The sequence below is a fragment of the Rhamphochromis sp. 'chilingali' genome (assembly GCF_963969265.1).
Source record: "Rhamphochromis sp. 'chilingali' genome assembly, chromosome: 15".
Classification (NCBI taxonomy): Eukaryota; Metazoa; Chordata; class Actinopteri; order Cichliformes; family Cichlidae; genus Rhamphochromis; species Rhamphochromis sp. 'chilingali'.
This window is the reverse complement of record NC_137942.1, coordinates 13,720,117-13,737,565: the sequence shown is the minus strand read 5'-3', so window position 1 is coordinate 13,737,565 and position 17,449 is coordinate 13,720,117. Positions and strand designations below refer to the sequence as shown.

General features: G+C 41.1%; 2 protein-coding genes across 8 annotated transcripts in view; both read right to left on the bottom strand.

Annotated features, from left to right (window-relative positions):
* LOC308410783 (ethanolamine-phosphate cytidylyltransferase-like) overlaps window positions 1-17,449 on the bottom strand; it is a 31,523-nt gene that overhangs the window by 7,347 nt on the left and 6,727 nt on the right. Inside the window, exon 1 of one of the 4 annotated variants that reach the window (XM_080904391.1) lies at window positions 4,728-5,055. The exons of 2 other annotated variants lie outside the window; for them this stretch is intronic. In XM_080904391.1, coding sequence (XP_080760517.1) covers window positions 4,728-4,864 — 137 coding nt within the window. In that variant the 5' untranslated portion in view covers window positions 4,865-5,055. Of the gene's footprint in view, window positions 1-4,727; window positions 5,056-17,449 lie in introns of those variants that run through there. One more of the 4 variants, XM_080904393.1, reaches the window with a different exon arrangement.
* Window positions 7,914-17,449, bottom strand: part of LOC308410784 (transcription factor MafG) — a 16,303-nt gene continuing 6,767 nt past the window's right edge. For 2 of the 4 annotated variants that reach the window (XM_080904398.1, XM_080904395.1), the window contains exons 2-3: window positions 11,644-11,716; window positions 7,914-11,549 (exon numbers count right to left, since the gene is read on the bottom strand). In XM_080904398.1, the coding sequence (XP_080760524.1) occupies window positions 11,097-11,549; window positions 11,644-11,679 (489 nt within the window). In that variant the 5' untranslated portion in view covers window positions 11,680-11,716 and the 3' untranslated portion in view covers window positions 7,914-11,096. Of the gene's footprint in view, window positions 11,550-11,643; window positions 11,717-12,995; window positions 13,588-13,630; window positions 13,743-17,449 lie in introns of those variants that run through there. The other 2 variants (XM_080904396.1, XM_080904397.1) reach the window with 2 other exon arrangements.

The window sequence follows — 17,449 nt, the reverse complement described above, 5'->3', positions numbered from 1 at the left end:
GAGTAAGCATGTACTCTGATGAAGGAAACTGCAGGTAACACAGAAAATGAACTGAGGTGGATTAAGATTAAAGTACGTTAAATGAGCCGCTCCTCATTTTTTTTATGTTTAGCTTCTACTGAGCCAAAGGGGTCTTAAGCAATAGTTAGCAATAATTAGTTTGGCAACTTTTAAATGTTTCTGCATGACGGTAATCCCCCCCCAAAAAACTCCACAATAAAAGACTATCAGTTATAGATTGACATTCCCATTACCAGATTGCAACATTATTGAAGCAGTGTGGGATCATCTTGATGGACAAAAGAAAATAACATTATTGTATTTTATATAAACTTTTTACACTATTGTATTACACATTTGCATTCTCATGAGGAAATCCCAGAACAGCACTATGAATAGCATCCTAAAAAAATCAATAAGAAAACAGCTCCACCAGGGCAGAAACAGATCCCGTGTTGTTCTGTGATGTCAGTCTACATAGCTAGGCTACGAATAGCGTGCACTGCACTGAGCATTGACAAGAAATTTTAAAAAGTAACCAGAATTTTGATCGTGATCACTGCTCACTAAAACCAAACAAACTAAAAAAAACTCATCAGGAATTAATTTTGTGTTTGTGTCATGTGCTACCAATCTGCGGAAACAGGATCAACGTGTGCAGGCGCTGAAGGAACAGAACTGGCCGTGAGAAAGTGACACGGGAGCATTTGGAGGTGAATGATATGAGATGAAAACTGAGACCCGGACAGTGACAGGAATAATGCTTTTACAGGTGCTAAACTATCTTATAACATGCGACCATATTCCTCTTGTATTTTTTAGGAGTGGATCATCAAGCGTATCACTGGAGGATGATGAAATATTAATTAGTGTACTCTGTTAGGAGACACCCAAACTGCACCTAAGCTTCTCAGTATGAATAACAAACATCTCTGTACAAAAGTGTAGAAAATAGTGGATCTGGAAAGATCATCATCTTCCTTTGGTTTAAATGGACTCTAATGCCACAGTGTATGAGAGGAGATATGTTACATACACTCACTCGTATGGACACGAATGTTAATTTTGAGCTGTTAATAATTTCTTTGAACAGTTCTTTTTTCCAGGGTAGAAAAATACAGCATAGATTTTTGATGACTTCAGAGTTGTGTCAACACAGGGTCAAAAGTATAAATACAGTCAAATAACTTATTAGTGGTACTGAAGGTTCTATAATGTCTTTTAACTTGACAAGTCAAGACCTATTAACTTCTCGTTAGTGAACATGTTTCACTAGAACAGGCAGTTTCTTTTGAAAAAATTCAAATTCAACTAAATTTGCAGCTGCTCATATAGGCATGTTTCTATGTGAGCAGCTGCAGTGATGATGACTAATCTACTTCTCCAAATGTCCTCTGGAGAAACGGTTAATTATCAGACAAGACATTGAACTATTTGGCCACAATGACAGGGTAAGTTTGGACGAGTAAAGATGAGTACCACCGTACCAAATTTCATGCATGGAGGTGGTAGCATCGTGCTCAGGGGGTGTTTTGCAGCCAGTGGTACTGGTACATTGCACAAATTGAATAAAATAATGAAAAAAACTCCCTCCAAATTCTTTAACTTTATCTCAACTCAGCAGCTAGATGGTTGAAACTTGGACAAATTAGTGTTCCAGCGGGATAATGATTCTAAACACATCAAAACTTGTTTTAGAATAAAGTAGGCTATCACTGAGCTTCTGAAATGGCCTTACCAATGCCCAGACTTCAACTCTATTGAACATTTGTGGACTAGACTTAAAAGGCAGATCTGTGCCAAGAAACCAATCAATGAACTCTACAAATTCTGTCAAGGAAAGTACTCAAATGTCCAACCACAATTATAGAAGAAACTTGTTGATGGCTACCAGAAGCATGTGGTTAACGTGTGACTTGCTGAGGGACATTTAGCCAAATATTAGTGGGGCTTTATGTATATATTTGACCTGCATGTGTGCATACATGCATAGAAAGTATGAAATAAATGTCATCTGGTGCCCAAAATATAAATAATTAAAGATGGATAGTGCACAATCATTACATGCTGGAAAAAGAAAAGTTCAAAGAAATCATTAAATCCACAAAATTAACAAAATTGACATCCATGCCCATGATGAGTGTATGTAAACGTCTGATTACAATTTATGAGGCTGACTGATTAAAAATTCAGTGGTTATCTCTCAGGACCAACAGTCTCAGATAATCCTGGGATGAATGAACACACCAGTACTTTACAAAGGCTTTAAATAACCACTTTACAGTCTTGCTTGTACCTCAGCAGATAGTGGAAATAGACTTTACACTCTTCCTTGATGATGCCTGTTTGACAATTGATCTTTAGCCCCGGTCACCTTCTTTCACAGTGACAAATAAGAACAGAGAAACAAAAGGAAGAAGAAGACGGTGCAGGGTCAGAAATATCTCAGCAGTTGAACTGAATGTGCACTTTCCTTGGACTTTTTCCTCACAAGTTGCTGACACAGCAGGATATCAGTAGGAACATGGCGATGTACTGTACAGTTAGCCTTCGGGGAACAATGTGCTCAGTGAGAGGCACGGCCGCACAAGCTGTGGACGGCCTGAGCAGGTGTGGGCTGGAGGGGTTAAGGGGGTTAATGACAAGAGCTCTGTTGGCATTGGCTCTCTGTGCATGCTCACCCCACCGGTTAATATTCCGGCATCCCAAATATTCTGCAACATACCATCAAACAGCTACACAAAAATGGCAGGATTTCTACAAGAGAAAGCCACCATAATCCTTGCCTTCATACACAGAAACTCAAACCATCTATTTTGCCGCCGCAGCATGACACCATCAAAGTTCGGTCTTTCTACCAGTGGAGACATTTGACAGCAAGCTCAGTTATTTGTGCTATTTGTGTATTGAAAAATGCCCATTACAACTACAAACAAACACCTTCATCATATGGCTTTTTTTTCATTATATTTTCACACATTTGCGGAGGTGACAACAGCTAACATGAGAAATTTCTTGTGAAATATTTTCACTTCATCAGCTAATGTTTGCAGCTCTTTTTAAACATTTTATCACATTTTCTAAGAAATCGGACTTCAATGCTCCCTGTTTATTCTTAAGCTACGGACCTTGGTGCGAACAGCCACGTTTTTTTCACACGGAGGTCAATGGAATGGAAAAGGCTGGGCTGTTGTCGAGTTTTTCAAATTCCACGAGAACCACAAACAAAATTCCATCTGCATCCATTGTTTCTGGGATGGACATGGATAAGTCTATAACCCCTCTAATACACCCATAGTTATATAGGAGTATGGATTAATGCCAAATGTGTCTTTTACTAAAGAAACCTTCAGCAATCAATATGCAACTTTTATGTTCTGTTGAGCTGGCGATGGCAAACAGATATTCCCAGCACATGCGCTGAAGGGGAGTTAGCTTCACTGTGAGCTCACCGAAAAGTGCCAAGGTGACATGTCTGAAATACTAAAAGGCTGACCAACAACCATGAGTGCTTCTAAAATAACATTTTCATACTTCAGATTCACACTGAACACCTCTGTGCTCGTTGCATGACTGGTTACGACAATTAACTGTGACTATCAGAACTCAGCTGCTCTTACTGGAGGGCTAAGTGATTTACTTGGATATTTTAACACCACCAGCTTAATTAAATTATTTAAAACCAGAGTTACTGTTTTACTTCTCAGTCTGACTGTTGTTTGTGTACTGTATACTGTATATATCATATTTAAAAGTGTGACATTAGAGCTAAAGAAGCAGAGCAAGCAAAAATCGAACTTTGTCCTGTCATGTACATGTTTGCTGTTCTGCAAGACAAGAGCTACAATTCATATCTGTGATCATATGAATCGATTACCTGTATTACATCAAAGAATGCACAAATAATGATATCACAAATCAGATATGATTTTTTGTTATTCCATTACTTCACACAGAAGCAGACACCCCGTTTTACAGATGTCATTAAGGAGGCGTTACAGTTATTCCGAGTCAAGATAAGGATAAGTGTCCTGGGATGTTTCTCTTTTAATTGCCTCTTACCCAAACTAAGGCACATGTGATTGTAATAAGCATAATTCTTCAGGTTTCTCAGAGAAACTCTTCACTTGCCTCTTTTTGCCATTTAATACTTTACACACACAATTCCTTTTTCTACTCCATAGAAAAAAAAATCTTTAAAATGAAAGTAAGATCAATACCAACTGGTCGCTGCTACGAGACCAGTAAATACACCTAGTAATGATAGGAAGTCGCAGTAAACTGTAAGTAGATAAAATAGTAATCAATTAACTACTTTGGTTTGTCCTCTTGGCTTCTCACATGACCTCTTCAAAATCCACCATAAAGTGAACTACTCTACAGACTCTGGTCACGGTTAAATGGTTATGAGCAAAGGCAGCTGCAAAGATCACATCTGTGCTGATGTTCTAATAATGTCCTTACTGAGAAGAGCACTAAAACTGGGCATGATGACGTGATTGACCGATAGCAGGATATACACTTTAAGCAGCATCCCCACTCAAGAAGTTGTGTGCATGCTGATACCAGTGAAGAATGAAGCAGCAGCGCTGTGAGCGTCCTGTAACCTGCAGCAGGCCTGTCCAGCAGCAGGTATAATGCTGCCACATCCAATGAAACGTGCTCGATGCAAACAGTGAGCATAACCATAATGCCGTGGTATCTTCATCACGCATTTAAGAACTCACCAGCCATCGCACCACACCCGGATTCTTCGCCTTCTCTTCTCCGGACTGCAAGCTGTAGCGCCCGGGGTCGTGCCTGCGTCTTTCCCGGCTGCTGTGTTCACTTGGTGATGGTTGTGGTGATGCCCGTTCTTGATCATTGTGGATGTGCTGACTGTGCTGAATTTGCAGCCCGGAGGGGGAGACGGACTCTCGTCAAATGAGGCGGTTACCGGACCGTGTCGGTTCGTGCGTGTCCCGTTTCAGCAGGACAGCCGGTGTCTGTATCAGCAGCGGCGAGGCAGCAGCAGTAGTGCGTTGCGCCAATGCCTCCTCTACCGGCGACGCAGAGACGCACGACGACCTTTGCGTCAAGCTGATCAAAAACGCGGATGAACCAGAGAGGAAAGGAACACCATTAATAAAACCCGGTGTGTCACATCGCTGCGCGTTGGTTTTATTTTGAAAAGTCTGGCTCACAGCTCCACGTTTATTGAGGCTCACTTGACAGAGGTCTCATCGTACGATGGTGCCGCGTCCGACACATTGTTACATAATAGCGGCGTTTTCCACCGTCAGGTGACGAGATCTGGATTCCAATATAAAATAGCAGCCTCTGCGTCTTTGATGAGCGGAGAGGTCATGATAAGCTTTGCTCTATATCTCCAGTACACTTTGTTTTGCTCACAATTATCTCTGCATAAATAACAATAATAATAATAAGGATAATAATAGTAAGGATTAAAAGATTTTGTAGACACTGTAATATTTTATTTTTTCCCCATTAAAATAAAAAAAACATTTTTAAATAAGCTATAGCAGCCAATTTTATTAAAAAAATACGACCATCTGATTTCATAAATCTGTAGTTTACTCAAATTTCAACGAATTCTTTTTCCTTATTATCCTTATGCATCCAAGCTCGCTAAATATTGCACTTTACAGCTGTTATATTTGTCATGGTGTCATCTGTTCATTCCACTTTGATGATTTTAGCTGTGGGTTGTACTGTGTCTAATGACTTGTCCAAGCTCATTTAGCAGGGGCAGTATATCAATAAAGGTCTCAGCACTGTCAGCAGATTTTCACAACAGTACCTACAGATGTATGCCTGGGTGGATGGCTAAAGATTTACTACAGAAGCGATGCATTAGATTGTAAGTGCTCCTAATATACATAGTTGGGTTATAACAGAAACTAACCACCTACCCCGCACCACAGTAGTAACGAGGCTACAAGACAAAGTGCTCAAAGTCTATAGCATACTCCCATTTTCTCAGTTAAATTTGTTTTGTAAAACATTGCATAATTAAATGACTTCACTTTATATGCCTGGTAAACACTGGGAAATCCTCCTGTTTAGAAGTGCTGTCATCTTATGGGGGAAACCCAGTTAAATCATATAAAGGCTTTAACAATGATATGCCAGCAGAGGGAAACCCAAGCCCACACATTTCTGAACAGGTGCATGCTCCTGAAAGACAGTTTTACTCATTATATTCAATACCCTGGCTTCCATCTTTAGCTGATTTGAATGTTTCAATCAGGGTAGGAAAGGGTGTTAAGTATTTGTCTTATAGCTGGGATTGCAACTCTGATAAGTCTTAATGGTTGTGGAGATTTTTGCAGTTAACTCACATGCACCACCATAACAATCTTCACTGATTAGAACGAGGGGGGGAGGAGGACATATACATGTATTGTGTCATGGTGGTCTTTGTAGAGAAGAGCCCCTTGCTCAGCTTTGGCAGTGCATATGTGTTACATCAATGGCCTCACTGACGGCATTGGCAACATTAATTGTACGGCAGGTTGCGGTCTAAGAACTGGGGCAGGCACCTGCTGCAGAAGTGGGTAAAGATGAAGAATGCTGTCCTAGATTGCCCACCAGCTCACCTTAGCCCATCCTGCCAAATTAATCAACTCTTCAGAGGCCGTATGCTTGTCTGGGGCAGGCATCCAAGGAGGGGAGAGGAGCCTGTTTTAATGCACAGGTCACGCAGACCTGTAGAACCCTCCTCCATTTAAAAGAACTAAAGAACAATACAGGCACTGGGGTTTACACATGCCCTGCAGGATGGTGTGGCAAGATGTAGTTTGTCTTCAGCCATCTGTCTCTTTGTCTTTGAATGTTCTCTCATGAGATGCATTTTGACTGCGCGGGGGTTGAAGCGCTGCTGAGGAGGCTGATGTTTGATGAGGTGCACTGAGACGAGGGGTAGGGGTGGGGGGGATTTAGAAGCTCCATAGGGAGCTGAGATGACTAACTCACTACTCCTCCTAATCTAGGACAAGCACACCTAGACATCCTTCATGACTCTAATGTTTTACTCGTGTCGGGCCAAAAATATGTCCACCGAGGTTAGCCAAAGTGGGTCGCCCAACGGCTTTTTTTGGATCACAGAAAAAGAAATTGTGCCATCTAAATGATCGCTGTCTTCTAAAACCCACCCTGGATGGCAAAAAGCCTTCCCCGCCAGTTTATTTTTAAAAGTATCAAACTGGGTCAATGACGCCACAGAATACGACAAAACCTAATTTCGACACTTTTTAAACGCCTTAAATGACAGAGTAGTAGTGCTGAAAACCCTTTTCCAAAACATTTTATTGGTCTTATAGAAAATAAAGTAAGCTGTATCAACAAACATACAATATATACATCAATAACTTAGACACCTCAGAGAATCACATTTAAATCCACAGTTGTTACTGTATATATGAATACATAGTACTTATCTACAGATTGCAAAAGTACAATAATTTAATTTATAAATAGTTACAATTAACTATTGTCTGTTTTCATACAAAGTACTGCAATATTTTATTACAACCCATACAGAAAAATAACAAAACAGATTATTAACTTTGTATTACTCGCTTTAGTCAGATTTGTATACCTTTGAAACACAGACCCACTCCATAGAGAAGAGGGGAAAAAAACCTGCACAGTCAACCATTTACAAAGCATAACTTCATGAAAAAAGCCAATGTCTTGAGAGCTATTAAAAATCAACTGCCACACAAGTGCTGCTATTTATCCTCTAACATGTTGCTCAAACAAATACAAAAAACAAACAAACAAAAAAAACAAAACAAGAAAAAGTCAAAAACTAATTAAAAAGGAAATCTGCAGAACAAATTACAGTGTTAAGATCAATTTCAAATTCACACGCACGACACATAATGAGAACAGAAACGTTGTGGATGATGCTACAGCAAAACAATGAGCATTAACGACTGGTGTAGCAGCAGAGGAACTTCAACCGTACACAAACGCGCACACACACGCACACACACACACGGAGGGAAAAAAAAAAAATATTGCAAGTGGCCCTTGTGGCAGAATCCATCGTAGCATCAACATTATTTAGTGCATAAATATCTAAATAATAGCAGTTCATTTCAGTTAAGATCCAAGTTTAATTAATGGATTTGTATTCAGGTGATTGAAGACCAGAGTAACTGAGTAAGGCTTGAGTGCAGCTGTCACGATTCCTTTAAAAACATTGACAGCTTTGTTAGCGGCTTTAACCAAGGGCCAGTTGCTCTCCCATAGAGGGATGCGAAAAAACATAAATAAATAAAAATCTACAAAACATCAAGAATGATTAAAGAACAGACCTAAACTCTGACAATATTGATTACTCTTACATCTACTCTTTCACACCTTTCCACTGAGTTGCATATTAAGGGTCACTTTTTCACAATGGTCATTAATACCTACTGTAGCTACATACTATACAGCTGTATGTGAGAGAAAGAGAATCATCCCCAGAGGAGATCGAGAGATTGGTCAACAGTGCCACTCGAACACCTTAAAGACACTTGACACGAAAAAAGATTCACTCCACAAGACTGCCACAGCAATAAGGACGCCAACATTGATACTGGGCTATGTCGAGAGTCAGGTAATATATATTTTATCCCACAGTTAACCAGTCAATGCAGATAGCTAAGCATGTTGACAAAGTGAGGCTAGGATACGGACAGTATTACCAGCACTCAGATCTCGGGCAGTTTCACTGAGGCGTATCGTCTGCGAGCGGCTGCAGATTAACACCTCAGCCGACACTTTAAGACGTTCTGACCAGCAGGAGAGGGAGATCTGGATGAAGTGCATTCTGTTAATGTCATTAAACACCTACTTTCACCTTGAGGTGTAGACCTGCTTCAGTGTTAAATTCCTTTTAGAGGACCAGCAGAGTGATGCAACACTTGGCACAGAAGGAGCTCTCGCTGGCAGCTGTTGATTGTAATTCTACATAGTCACACTGTGCCTCTTTCTGAGTGTGGATTGAAGCCCTTTATGACATGCTTATTAGAAAAAAAGGAGGAAAAAAAAAAAAACAGAAAAAGAACAGAGCTGCCATCCCCGCCTTCTTGCCTCTCATCTAGAATTGTTTGTTCATTTTAAGTGACCTGTTTTGTCCTGAGCAAAACAAGCAGGAGCTTAGTGCATACAAACCTTCAGCCAAACCCTTCTGCTTTTAATCAGACAATCTGAAGACCAGTGGGTAGATTTAGAAGAGTGATGCTATACCTCTTTGAGGTTAACCTTGCAGCATCTTATTTTTACTAGCGTGACAAGGTGCAAGGTTTGTCAACAACATTTGCAGGATAACCGCACGCCCACAGGTAAATTCTAAAAGATAGCTTTTAAGGGCACTCTATCCCTGCAATGTAATTTACACCAATGATGTTGCTGGAATAATAATAATAATAAAATCCTTTACTTCCTGGTTACAGAGGATGTTTTTAGAGGGCATCCAGCACTAGATGCAACCATTATTCAGTTATTACTTTATGCTTCAAAAAGTCTTTTGACTTCATGTTCACTAATGCCGTTTCATCAAATTCTGTCATTCGTGGCTCAATGTGGTAAACTCGTAATGACAATATGATTTGTAACTAACACCAAGGAAGCGGAGGATATCACAGATGCCAATACGCACAAAGACAATTGACCTTGTTTACACCATCTAGTTTAGCTCTACAGATTTGTTTTAAATAGCACAGCATTGACATCTATACAGTGAACGACACTGCCAACTTGTCACTTACACATCACATCACGCGCTACCCCACAGTACGCGCCTAGTCACTAGAAAAAGCTATCAGACTTTAATAGTAAGCCACTTTCGGTACAATTGCAAAAAAGATGTCACAGGATTTTTTTTTTTTTTTTACGTTTTCTTTTTCTGTATTTCTATAAACAATGGAAGGTAATCTACCTAGTAATAAAAACCAAGACGTCAACTTTAGACAAAGTTTTCTACACCTTAACAATTCAAACAGTAAAGCTCGTGTAAAGATTTTCTTTTGGAAATATCTGACGGCCCTGTCAACAAGTAATTACAAAAAAACGCAATATATATCTTTTAAACAAAATCAACATATTACTTCTATGAGCAAAAATTAAGTTTCAAAATGTTTGTGGATTTCACCGTCCCCACAAAACATGAGGATATTACTGTAATAACATTCAGGTTTTCAGATATTGTAGAAGAATCTTGTCATATTGGAATGGCACTCAGCTCTGGAATAACATCATTAAGTGCTGCTGATCTTTTTTAACGTTTCCACCTAAATATGCAAGACCTCTTTGTATTTTCAGTGCATACATATATATTATTATTGCATCTACCAGTCATTTTGAAAATGACAAGTTCACGGAAGCCTGTCGCAGATCCATAAACAGAAATGAATGCTATGTTTGGGAGCATCATTGCATGCTTATATTCTCAACAGACGACCAACAGAATCACAAATTGGACTAATTTATGAGTTTGGGGTTTGTCAGGTTGTTTCAAAGACATCTGTAGCATTAAGACCAAGAGTCTGTGACCAGTTGTCAGTTATCCCAATTTAAGTCAGTGCATAATAACAAGCAAAGGGCTTCTTAGTGAGATATGTGCTGGCTTTTCCTCCTCCCACTCTGTACTGTGGATCTTGTGAGGAATAATGGATCCAATTTATTTTCTTACTGGTTTTGACCACCTGTGAAACTGTACCAATGCTAGTTCTTAGGACGGAAGAGACTTAAGAGCCAGATTTTAGGAAAACTGACATAAAAATCTCAATCAAAACAAGCAAACTTGATGCAGTCTTCTTCAATTTTCCACTTTCTAAATGTTTCAATATTGCAATATTTCTCCTTTGTTTATGGGACAACTGTATCGTCCTAAATTCTAAAGTTTGATTTTTATTACCCTGGTGACAGGCCTGTTAAAAAAAAACAGACTGGTGTGTTGTTCTGTAAGAGTGAATTTGGAAAGCATATTTTTAGTGTTAGCTCCACGGTTAAAACTGAGAACTCACACAGGCATTCCTGTGCCATGTTACAATGCACTGACTAGTTTAGCCTTAAACATCTTTCTTCTGCCCTTTCTGCTACTACGACCTAGCCTCCGTTTTGGATTTGACGATGGTGATGACGCTGGTGGCAGCTACTTTACCGGGGATGAGGGGACCTATGACAGAAGCCATAGGTCCCCTTGCTGAGGTGACAGGGTTGCGGGCCACAGTCCTGGCAAAGCTCTGGAGGGCCTCGTACTTTGAACGCAGAGCATCCAGCTCCACCTTCATGCTGGCATTCTCTGTAGCCAGCTTGTCCACTTCCTGCTGCAGCTGAGCCTTTTGTTTTTCGAGCTCCTCCTTCTGGGTGACACGCTTTACTCGGCAGCTTGCGGCATAGCCCCGGTTCTTCAGGGTACGTCGCCGCTGTTTCAGCTGCAGGATTTCTTCCTTTGACATCCCCCGTAAATGCTGGTTCAGCTCCCGCACCGACATGGTCACCAGCTCGTCATCTGTTAGGCTGGTGCCATTTTCCCCCGGCTCCCGCTTCACCTGTGCGTGGAAATTAGTTAGTGCTGATCCTTTTATTAAAAAAATAAAATCTTATATATACACACACACACAGACATTTGGCCACACAGGTTACCTTTAAGGCCTTGTTTCCCTTGTTTGTGGTAGTCATGCCACGAGAGCAGCGTCCACCTGTACTACCGGTTGATCTGTGAAAAGAAAAGACAATATATGAAACAAGAGTACTAGAAAAGAAACTTAATTTTTTTCTGCAAAATACACATTGAAGTATTTTCTGATAACAACAACAGCAAAAACAAAAATAGAAACCACATGATTAAATACACAAAATACAAAGTGGGTCAAGGACTTCAGACTTCCTTCTAAGTAATTGGAAAAACTGGTACCTGGACTGTTCGTGCACTTATGACAAGAACAAATAACTTTGCGGTATGCATTTCCAGATGACATTTAATTGGTTGGCAGTAGAGCTGGGCGATATGAGATTTTTTCATATCACGATATGTTTTTTTCATTTCAGGCGATAACGATATCTATCACGATATAAGCCAAATAACTATATTTGTAAGATTTAAATGTGCCGTTGCTCACAAGTAAAATGTGAAATAATCAGCAGCTTGTTTTTATTTAAATATTTATTTCCCATAATAAGTTCAACAGGGTAGATGTACTTAAGGAACATGAGACTTTTTCAGATAAATAAAGGCAAATATTGCAAACTACACAAAAGGCAGCCGCTAAAGCGTTTAAGTTTCAAAATAGAACAAACGAAACAGACTAAATTGTCAATTCCACTTAGAAACAAAATATTAATTCTAAAAATAAATCTTAGTTTGTTTTACAGAAGAACAGACAAAACTGACTAACTTTTGTCAATATCAAATAAACTGAGAACTAAAAGGAAATTCTCAATCTCTCCTTGTTGTATAGCTGAGCTTTTCAAACAGTTTTAACAGTTACTTTAGTCTGACAAAAGCCGAATGACGAATTAGCGCTTCCAGTCAGAGACTGAGGCTACGTCCACACGTACACGGGTATTTTTGAAAACGGAGATTTTCCATTTTCGTTTTAAAAAATAATCCCGTCCACACATAAAGGCAGAAATGAAGGAAAATGCTGCTATGAACATGCCAAAGCAGCAGGTGGCGCTAGATTCCTAACCGTGCCTAAATGTTGGCCAATCAGAAGTCTAGAAGCCTCGGTGGGAAAAAGTAAACAAAGCTGGGGCATAGAAGCAGAACCGAGTCGTATGTGTGGACGGACAGTAACTGTGTGTATTTGTAAGCATTTAAACACTGCAGAGAGTAGAATTAACAGTAACAGTATTGTAGAAATTCATTTCACCGAAACAATAACGTGGCGCAGTGTGACGCATGCACCAGTTTATTGTATTTCCAGACTTGCTTTCGGCACAATTTACAGTGCACGCTACTCTGTTTTTTGTCAGACTTGAAATAGCCGAAATACCTTCACCCTACGGAACTTCTATGGCTCTTCCGTTCGACAATCTCTCCGGCATTGGAACCATCATCTGTTTTCTCTTCGGTCACGCTCGGTTGATTTTTCTAGTCGGCACACTCATTTCCTCCATTACGCGCTGGCTCCATTACCCGCTGGCTGCTTCCCAAACAAACACACGTGCGGCTTGGCACTTGTGCTGTACGTAACAAGTCACGCGACGTGACGCTGCGGCTGTGATTGGTTCGGCTCTGCGCTACTTAATTTGGATTGGCTGACCTTTTTTTTTTTTTTTTTTGAGGACAAGAGCGGCGAGGTCTATCGCGATAGCTTAATTTCTCTATCGAGTAAAAGTTATATCGCGATACATATCGTTATCGTTCTATCGCCCAGCTCTAGTTGGCAGCAATTCCAAAATTATTTCTTGGAAAGCAAACCCCAAAACAACACAAGTACAAGTACCATAGGCACATTTCAAAACAGAACAGATCTGGGCCTTTCTACAGCGCATCCATCCTCAAACACCACACATTCACAAAAGTACATGGGGCAGATTTTAAGCTATCCAGTCTAGACAGTCACACCTGTCTAGATTTGGCCTGTGTCCAACTATAATCCTATAAATCAATGAAAAAGCAACCCACTGTAACTACTGCAGAGCCCTCCAGAACAACAGGGCTGCACTGCAGTTTCTTCTGTCATGTCTGCACTGAGGGAACCACCAAGAGAAGCTGCGTCGGTGAGAAGTCCAGCCTACTGGTATTAAGACAGACAGAAGGTCAGGTGAATTCCATCGTGCGAGCTCTGTCACAGGATAAGTATGTCCTCTCTCTCTCTCACACACACACACACACACACACACACACACACAGCTGTGGCCCTGAGTGCTTTACACCACACACAGTAAATGCTGTGTCAGCAACACAGACACCCACCACAGTCAGCCCAGCCCAGCCAGCACATTGCCTCGGTAAGCTGATTTACACAACCCAGCAGTGTGTGTTTATACTGAGCACATAAACAAATGCTAGCTCTTAGAACTTTTTTTTAACACATCAAAACAGGAAAGAAAGCATCTGAACAAAAGAATGTAAAAAAGAATTACTGTCAGCGTGTGCAGAAGTTTGCAGCATGCGTGCACATTAAGCTAGTCATCAGGGAAATTCATGTCGTCTGCACAGAAGCTCAGTGAGGGAAGAAAAGAAAAACAGATGAGTCGGAGCTCCAAAGTGCACTAAGATGGCCAGGATATTTCCATGGCAACAAAAGGGTGCTACAGGTGGACCGGTCACCTGAGCCAAACAGGGAGAGACAGCCGCTTGTTAAAAATGACCTGAATACGACACTATCACACAGGCTGGGGACATAACATGAGGTCAGACTGTGACTTGAATTCTTGATGCTTTCACTTCAAAAAAAAAAAGTAAAAAAAAAAAAAAAAAGTACTCTGGCTTCTTATAAAAACAGAAATGTTTCTCTGCGCTGCAGATGCCCATATAAAAAGCTTTTCACGCTCTGCACAGGACTTTTCAAATGTGATACTTTCATCCCTGATGGGCTGGCTATGAATAGCTGTCTGATAGTAACACGTACCTTTCACTGGCCTTTGTGGTGACTCATTTCCAGTAAGCATTTGGACCACAGATGCAAAACATAATGGGATAATGGTCTGCCTGATGATGCACAGATAATGGACAAATAGACAGGAAAGTACTACACTAATAGCTACTGGGATGAGACTAGGAAAAAAAAGGTTGCATCTTCCAAATTTCATATTAAGCCTATCATTTTCCCCTCAGTAGCCTAGACCCAACATTGTTCAAAAACCAGTTGGAATCTTGAAAATGCAGAAAGATGGCACACTGTCCAAGTTGAGGGGGCGTATTCTGTCACACATCTGTGTAGGGTAACATAGTAGGCATGGTTTGGCACATTGAAAGCTCACCATATGACACTGTGGAAAGACTTCACCCAGGCTGCAAGCCTCCAGCACAGGCTGCTGCCAACAGACGGCTACCAATGACAGGGCATGGCAGAACAACACAGACAAGGTCCAATGCACAGCTGCTCCCTTCCACTACCAGGCTTGTCATACCTCACAGAGACAAAGAGGCATGCTCACACAAACACAGGCAAAGAAAGGAAAGGAAAACACACCTATAATTTCCCATAAAGAATGACAGGGAAATTTCAGACTTGGTGCACTGATCTGTTGGAGAATGCCCTTGCATTTGACAAAGACATAGTCACAATTTAAAAACAAAAGACACTGATGTCTTCCTTGCACTAATATATTAGCTCCTATTAATGATTTCACGTCTTTTGTGTTTCTAGCCGAAGGAGCGGGAGGCGAAAGCTGCAGCTTAGAGTGCGGGGGCATCGGAGGTAGGGAGCAAGTGCAGGGACATAGACGTCTTTTGTAGATGCTTGCTGAATTTTTATGAATCGCCTGGAAGAACGCTGACAAATCAGAGCTGATTGCTTGTGGAGGAGAGACATCACACCCACAGGAAATAGAAAACGCTGAGTGTGGTCACAGAGAGAAAGAGAATGTGTTAGAGAGAAAAAGAAAGAGACAGAGAGAAAGAGAGAGCGAGAGAGAGACACAAAGAGAGAGAAAGAAAAAGAGAGACAGAAAAACAGAGAGAAGCCTTATGTAAAATGCAGGGTCGACAAATTTAGAGGAGCTTGAGAAGAACAGGTTGAGAGAAAAAATAAATCCTGATCTCAGCAAGGACCAAAACCAAGGTGCCAATTAGGAAGTTGTGAAGTTGAACTAACACAACGAGAGCAACCCATCCAACCTTCAAATGCGGTCTTTGTTCATCTGAAGCAATGCAGTGCAGCTTGCAGAGGTAGGGTCGGCTTAGGTTGACTCTGAAGAAGGGAAAGGGGGTTTACAAGAAAAACAAAAACAAACAAAAAAAACCCCCAACAACTCTAGTGCGATAAATGCTGATGTGACATGATAGGTCCGGCCCTCAGCCTGTGGCATCCTTTAATGATCTCGTCCCCTCTGCAGGATCTCTCCAGGGGAGATGCCAAGGATGGACACCATTAGCCAGGGGACTCTTTGTTGAGGGGGAGTCGAGGCTACAGCTTCGACACACTGCATCCCCCAGATGAATATTTATTACTGTCGTTCGCCGCCTAAGGTGGGGGTGGGAGACGGGGGGAGGCTGAATAAAGATGCTCAGGAGGTGATTCTTCAAGGATACATCCAAGGCTCTTCCATCAACGGCTGTCTCAAAATGGCGGTGGGCTGTTGGGGATGGGGAGGGGGTGGGGGTGTATTTCTGGTACCGGAGGTGGCACACATGGTGGTTCAGGGCTGCAGGGAGGGCCAGCTCCACTTGACAGCAGTGTAACAAGATTATCAGGGCCATAAGAGCAAACAAAAAACCCCAGCAACCTGCCTCGGAATCCAGATTACGACAGCGCCTGCTCTCTGAATACTAAACACGGCTGGGGAAGGACTAACAGGGTACAGGGTTTGCTGAGACAGGACAGTGGATGGCACATCACGCAACTAATCACATGCACATGCATCGCACAGTGACAGATCACCAAAACCACACAAGCACATACAAATTTAACTTGTCATGATCAATTCTTGAAAAGAAGCGTCCGAGCACTGGGCACTGGCAGCTTGCTAATGAAGTGAATAAAAGTAGACGGTGGAGGTGCATGCTGATGAAAGACTGTGTTCAGGGGGGGAAAAAAACAAAACACAAGCAGCATCCAACAATGGCAACAGAGCTCTGTGAAACTAACAGCTGAATTTCATCTCACACCAAACAATACATTTCAACAATTTTCACTCCAAGAGACCACGATGTGGCTCATTTTGATCGTATGCCCAATTTAATTTCTTTTCCTTTCTAAAACCAGTGTGGACTTGTAAAGAAAATTTGCACAGTTTGTACAAGACTGAATAACTAGAGCTGTGGCCCAGATGTAAATTAGGCCCGACAGAAGGGTGATAGAATGTTTAGCACCATTTTCAATTCATTGTCTTTGCAAATTCTGGATATCTTTGATGATTAGCTAAACAACAAAAGGAGAGTGCTTGCTGTAAAGTCAGTACAATCAGCTATTCAGTTTCCCTGATCAATAATGTATAAGACCTATAGCCTCTCAGTCCATTGTCACAGACCTTCCAGGAAACAGAATGATGGCAATGACAAAGAAACTGAAAAGCACATGGTAAGTGCCTGAAAATAAAAGAAATGTCAGTCCTTTTCTATGATTGGGCTTTATTATTTTCCACTTACTCTTTCCAGGTTGACATATTTAATGCAGTGAGCCAACATTTTCACGCTGTACAGCCAATCTCAAGACTTTATGCCTAATCAGAGCCTCTGCTCTTACTCCCTCACTTCTAAGAGAGTTGAAAAGATCGCCTAGATATTCAGATCTAATCATTCCTCCCGTCAGCTGAGCTAAGTCAATTATCAAGCAAG